Source organism: Patella vulgata, chromosome 2 (assembly GCF_932274485.2).
Source record: "Patella vulgata chromosome 2, xgPatVulg1.2, whole genome shotgun sequence".
In the NCBI taxonomy this organism is placed as follows: domain Eukaryota; kingdom Metazoa; phylum Mollusca; class Gastropoda; family Patellidae; genus Patella; species Patella vulgata.
The window spans coordinates 71,325,680-71,332,917 of record NC_065880.2 but is presented as its reverse complement, the minus strand read 5'-3'; the positions used below and the strand labels follow the sequence as shown (position 1 = coordinate 71,332,917).

General features: G+C 36.9%; 1 protein-coding gene across 1 annotated transcript; it reads right to left on the bottom strand.

Annotated features, from left to right (window-relative positions):
* Positions 1–2,048: 2,048 nt before the first annotated feature.
* LOC126810349 (ATP-sensitive inward rectifier potassium channel 12-like) lies at positions 2,049–6,240 on the bottom strand. The gene is made up of 2 exons (XM_050535353.2): positions 6,105–6,240; positions 2,049–5,154 (listed from the first exon to the last, which is right to left on the bottom strand). The coding sequence occupies exon 2, from the start codon at positions 5,142–5,144 to the stop codon at positions 3,111–3,113; it is 2,034 nt and encodes a 677-aa protein (XP_050391310.1). The 5' UTR covers positions 5,145–5,154; positions 6,105–6,240; the 3' UTR covers positions 2,049–3,110.
* Positions 6,241–7,238: the final 998 nt, after the last annotated feature.

Sequence of the window (7,238 nt, the reverse complement as noted above, 5' to 3'; positions counted from 1 at the left end):
TATTCAATCACATCGTTTTGTGTAACTTTACCTGCAATTTCCCAAATAGTATGTCATTTGCTAATACCACACCTCAAAAGACAAGAACGGCAACATTTAAGACTTTTCGGTTTCATCAAAACTAAGCATGACGTATTATTCTTATAAACGATAATGATTACTTTATATACTCACAATCATTAATGATTTTATAATGTCAAAAACATATCACTTTACAAAGAAGAATTAAAAATGTGTAAATGTTCGAGTGCAATCGATAAAACGTCCTGCCTTATTAGATAACGTTATTGTATAAGCATGTTGTAATATAATGTTCTGCCAACATCATACATCTGACGTACCTGGCTGAATAGGGCGAATGGTATTCCTGTGATGTCATTGTCTTACTATCTTTATTATCCTGGCCATCACCGTTGCCAGGAATAAAAGCCGGTGATCAGGATGTATACTGCCCACGGGGAAAGACCTCGATGTGGAGACGATTTTTGACGAACGTCGAACATTGTAAGAACCATACCGTTATCTTCTTTGCTTCCTTCTCACGTTGTGTATTTTCTTCTTACTATCTCAGAAGTTAAGACGGTTATCTTCTTATTAGTTAAGAGGTTTGTCTTACCAGGAATAACAATACAACTGTTCGTTTTTACATTTTATATATCAAGCACTGCTTACATATGGTTATAATGCATAATAGATTACATAAGCATATTTAAAATTAGCATCTATCTCTCACCCCCAACTTCTGTAAAAGTCTAACCAGACTCAGGAAAGGTTACATCATATGGTCGTCTAAAGAACCAAGGCGATGTCTACCCTCCCTGAGAATTCAGAGGAAGTCTCTAGGAAATTAGATGGTATCTGTCCGGAACTCAATGATATTTAAATCTTCAATGACTGGTTTAAGCTTTTTAACAGATTTGATTGGATGGTTACAGTGTATGATGCAATTAGTAAATTTTCAATCACGTGTTAAACATGATATTCTGATTCCCACGGAACCAGCTATGTTTACCAAATTATAGCTCTTTTTATGTGTAAATCCGTCACTTATTATTTGAGTGCATTAGATATGTGAACCCAATAATTAAAGATACAATATGGTCGCAAAGACCATAGTACTACATTGGTGCATAGAATGATTGGCAGTTAAATTGTATTCCGTTACAGACTAATCGTTACCTCTTCGGGTACCGCATTCGTGCACGAAATAATTCAAAGTTGATTTGAATTTCATAAAAAAAAATATAGCGGGTACAACTGTAATAACTTTATGTTACTACCACCGTCCGGCGATACCCATGGAAGGGCTGAAATAGTTATTTTACAAAATAACCAAAATCATTTAAAATTAGACTGATGGCATTTTTTTAGAAGATTAGATAAAGAGCTGACAGTTCTCACTCTTATAATTAAAAACTAGATAATGTGAAGGGAATGTGCTGAAAATTTCAGTGAAATTGCTCCACTCTGAACCGAAATATTAGCGATTGAATTTTAGGCCTAGCCTCATTCATCATTACTAAAGTCGGTACGATAAAAACACATAGTCTCGATTATCCATTTTTGCATTTAATCATCATGAGCGTTGAGCAGCAGATCAGATGCAAATCCTTTGAAAATCGAAAACATAAGATGGCATTGAGAGTTGATTACGGTCTTTTCATTTTAATAAATGTCTAATTAATAGTTTATATAACATTTCAGGTCGAAAGAAACACCTGCAATGGGCAGATTTAGCTCTTGCATAATGTATGTTTAATGATCAAAATATTATACAAATAACAAATTTCTGTCCTTATTCATTGCACATGAGCTCGTTTCGGCAACTTGGATACTTTATTGAATTTTTAAAAATATTTTTAGCCACAACACCGATGGGCGGAGCAAAACGTCATAAAAACCTGGCCCATGCTGCAGCTTCTGGCCTATAATAAGATAACTAGAACAAACTTCGATGTTCACTTTAACAAATACAATCAAATTTTAATGTATCATGCGTAAGGGCCGGGTGACTCCAGCAATGGGATCGATCGTGTAAAATGCCGAATGACGCCATCAGTGCGCGGCGCAGTAACTCGAATTCTATTGCGAAAACCGTGGACAGAAATGTGCATCCTATTCCCGATAGATCCGCGTAATTTTATTTTTCTAGGCAAAGGTTGAACTCTCTTTCATAATCAGTAACTTACTGTCCTCAATATGCAGCCGTTTTGAAGTGGTGAAGAAATATCTTCAATCCCTACCCTATGAAAAGTAGTGCTGGAATTTGAAATGATAGACTAATCAGCGCTGTGTATCTAAATCTATGAGGATCAATATGTATTGGTCTCTCACATCCTAAATTACATATGGTGGGACGGTGGGCGCTGGCTACGTTAAGCTTGTATAACCTAGAATATATTGTTTTCGCTAAATATACATTTCTTAAAATATGTTTTCAGAAGTATCAGTTTTAGCATTAATAAGATCTCATTTTGGAGCGGATTGAAAACACGCAGATCAGCAGTGAATATTCGCTATTAAAGATGAAGGCCTTCGCAATACCTATGTGAAACAGACTGGATTTGGAGAGGGTAGGGTGGGGCGATTCCGATTTAGAAAGGGCGTTTCTCCGTAAATCACCAAAAACTGCATTACGGAAATGGAAGAATTATCTCTGGGGAAATATAATACGGGGCCGGAGGAAATAGAACATATTTGTCTATACCGAATAGAAAGATGGCTACGCAAAGCGTGGAAATACGCCCACACAGCCGCTATATCTCAAAAGCAGTTTATCCGAAAGGGCAACATTGATGTGACCGAATTTAATAAGAATCTAAGATCCATCAAGGAATCTAACCTCTATCGTGTTCCTTTAAAACCTGTAGCATCTATCGCATTCACAATATTTTCGACAAAGGTTACTCCGGAATGGAAGGTCAAAGAAAGCTGAGAAACGTCCTCCAATGCTTTACACCAAATTTGAATAAAAAAATGTTAAAAACTGCAGCCTTTATTAGCCCAGTAGATTCAGAAAAAAAGGGAAGTTAAACCCCATTTCATTAAAACCCCATTTGTGGGCGTATAAAAATGGTTTATTGCTTGATTATATATATATGTACGGAATGTTAAATATAATTTTCAGCATCAAATGATTTGTCACCATCAAAATCCTTAGCCGGAGAACAGGAAGTATAGCTTTCACTACTCGGTCTTTTTAAAATACCGTTGATTGATTCTGTATTTGAAGTTTTCCTTTCTCTGTGTGTTTCAAGTACAGATGACGATCTGCTGCCACGGAGATCTCCAGTGTTGCTATCTTCAAATAGTGTATCATCATCAAAATCTTCAGCCAGAGGCCAAATGTCGCTTTCACTCCTCGGTCTTTTTAAAATACGGTTGTTTGATTCTTTTTCACTTTTTCTATCTGCTTGTTGTAAAGATGGCAATCTACTGCCACCTAAAACTCCAAACTCTGGTACAAGTAAATTATTGCAAACTTCAAATGGTGTATTACCATCATAATCGCTTACACTCCTCGGTCTTTTTAAAATACCGCTTCTTTCTTTATCTCTTTGATGTAAAGACGGTGATCTACTGCCACCGAGGTCTCCAGACCCTGGCACAAATAAAGTATTGGTATTATGTCTAGGGCTTTTCAAAATACTGCTGATTGTCTCCGTTTTGGAGGTTTTACGACGTCTGTCTGTTTGGAGTAAAGATGGCGATACACTGCCATCAAAATTTTCGAACTCAGATCCGGGTAAATTGTTAAAATATTTACGACTTTTTAAAATGCTACTGACTGATTCTGTTCTGGAAGTCTTTCGCACTCTGTCTGTTTGGATCAAAGAGGGTGATCTACTGCCACCTGGCGCCAGTAAGTTGTTGGTTATACTTCTGGAGGTCTGTAAAATACTACTGACCGATTCCGTTCTTGAAGTTTTCCTTTGCCTCTCGGTTTCGAGTAAAGAATGCGATCTACTGTCATCAAAATCCTCAAACTCGGGCCCAAGAAAGGTGTCACTTATACTTTTACGTCTGCAAAAAACACTGCTGACTGAATCCGTTCTAGATGTTTTCCTTTTTCTGATTATTTCAGGCGAAGAGTTAGATTCTGACAGCCGTTCATCGGTTTCTTTGGCACTACAGCTTGGCGTACTGATTGGAAACGTTGCATGAAATAGCTCAAATCTTATGAAATTCTCACCATCATCGTCGGTAACAATCCCTAAACCATGGAAACGACGCCCCCATTGAATGTCACTAGGTTTGTAGGCCTTCTTAGCCTGAAACGATAAACTTGTAGAAGAATCGATACCCTCAAGCATAACAATCAATTCGAAGTTTTCCATCATTAAATCGTCTTTTGATATCTCCCATAATGGGGAGTTTTCATCGATGTCATGAACAACAAATATTGGCCACGGAAGAAACAGTTGTTCTGATCCTCCTTCTGATCGGAGAGTAATAGAAAAATAGCTAACTGGAATACTTTTACCATGCTTTTTGGATTTTAATTTCTGAAGAAGAAATCCTCGAACATGAGCTGCTGTTATGTCGGATTTTCTCATGTCACCTACACGAATGGCTAATTTCATTTTGTTATCATCACTGAAGATACAGGCCACGTCACTGAAGAGGATCGTATTTGTTCTCTTTTTGGATCTTCGAATCTTGGCAACAACTAAACCGGAAAGCGCTATCTGAAGAGCTGCACCAATGATAGATTGAACAAGCACCCCAAGGTATGCTCCCGGGCAAGCTTCCGTTACGTACCGATATCCATAACCAATGGTTGTCATGGTTTCAATCGAGAACAGAAAAGCTGAAGCAAAAGATCGAATGTTGGTAACGCAAGGTTTCCAGTTGTCGGGGTGTTCATCGTCAAGGTCACCATTAACACTGGACAACATGATATAAAAAGCTGCAAAACCCAACCAAGAAAACGTAAAAACTCCAAAAAATATCAACAAATTCCACCGCCATTTTATATCGACAAGAGTTGTGTAGATGTCATCCAGATATCGACCTATTCTATCTGGTACACTTATTGACGCCACATTGCTGTGACCACTTTTACTAACAATACTTCCAGTATCTGATAAATTACATAAAATTGGATCCTGACTTGAATATGGCCCTGGGCTATCACTCCACATTTTCCTTTACCTGAAATAAAATATAAAAATTCATTTCTTTAATAAAAAAGTATAATAACTCAGACAAGTTATTGACTGTACCCTAAAGGAATATATAGATTGTGTAAGGTGATTGGTTTGGTGTAATCTAAGCTTTATAGGGAGGCATTTCCGATATATATCAGGGGTCTTCTTGGGTAATACTAGATTGTTCGCTCAGGGGTGTTTGTGGGGGGGGGGGGGGGGGGTTCCTATCCAGATTCAAATAGTAAGTGCAGGGGGACTGCACCACACATAATTTACACAAATACAAATACATGGACAAGACATCATACTCACAAAAACACAAATAAACAATTAAAAAAAGTGAATGGATCCGGGGGCTAGCCGTAAGCGTCCACTGCGCTGTACAGTGGTCAAAGTTAATTTATTACGTCGCTTATTATTTCTCCAGTAGCAATATTCCCCATGGCCTAAACATTGACCGTGAATCGCCCAATACTCCAACGTTTCTGAGATTTTAGAATGGGTGACGAAAATAGATGGGTGTGGGGTGGGGGGGTCGTACATTTGTCAATGATATGAACTAAACAAAAAAGGAAATTTTATTGCATCAGATCGAGATAACGTAAAGTATTTCAATTTCCAAGGTTAAATTGAAAGATAATCCTGGTTAACTTTAACCGGAAACTACGGTCGTCAAAAATAATTTCAAATTGTTTGAACATTTACATACTTTTGTACACAGTGGCATATTTTTCTGAATATACCGATTTTATTCTTATTTATTTTGTTTGTTAATAGATTTAAACCAACAATATGTCTTGAGTTCAAATGTGATTTGGGGGTAGCATAATAAATATATGGATATTATGCTAATGTATATTTCATGTATTAAATCGGGTTAACTTTCTTATCTTATCTATAGCATGTATAAAATATGACATAGGTGTATATAAAAATATTAATAACACTTCTTACCTGGTAGCCTTCTTCTTTAAATCGAACTTTTGAGTCAATATATTAATCATGAAATATTGTTTTCTTGTTTCATTCTCATAGTCTAGTTCTAGTTGGGATAGGATGATCATTTTTCCAACAACACGTTCTTTATTTTCTGGCCTCTTGCATACATCCTAACATGTCGCCTTAACAATATTATACGGAGCGTAAAATTTTATGAGTGTGGCGAAGCTATGAAACTGTCACTTTTTGTAATAAATTGCTGTCTAATTATATCGCATACCTACATGGGACAGGCTTGAGATACTATTATATATCAAACCACCTCTAGATATTCAACTTGTAAGTTGTCTTTCCACTTTATACGTAATTTTCAACGTCAATTATTTTATTTAAGTGTTCCTTCCAGTGCCAGTGTCTCTCAGAGAAAGAGAGAGGGAAAGAGAGGGAGAGTACAAAACTGGGTCATTCAGTGACTAATATTAATGGTATATTTTTATTTTCCTATGTGCATATATTGTCTCCTCTGTCTGTCAGTGTGTCCGTCCGTCCGTCCACATTTTGTTTATGGACATTCTACCGGTCCCATTTTTATCCGATTTTGACGAAACTTCAAATATAGGTTTATATCCCAAAGATATCGGTTCCTTTATTGGCATGTATCGGACCTCAACTTCATGGATTATGGCCCCTGGTTGTAATTGTTTTAAAAAATCATGTGTTTAAGCTTGTGGTCACCCTAGGGGTCACAATTTTTTTCCGATTTTGGTGAAACTTGAAAAGTATGTTCATAAAGATCTCAGTTCCTATCGATATTCGCAAATGTCGGACCGTAACTTCTTGGATTATTACCATTGGTTGTACGGAAATCACGTGTTTAGCTTGTGGTCCCTCTAGGGGTCACAATTTATCCGATTCTACAAACCGTTCAACTATATCACCGTTACATTCGTGAAAATCGAACCACAACTCATCGACAAAATGGCCGCTCCTCGTATGCAAATAGTGTAAAAAAAAAGAATGTAATATCAAGGTTATGGTCCCTCTAGCTGTCACAATTTTTATTTGATTTTAAAAGTCGTTTAAATATATCCCCGTTACACAATAAGGCTGGTCCTCCTATGCAAATAGTGTAAAAAAAAGAAAGTATGT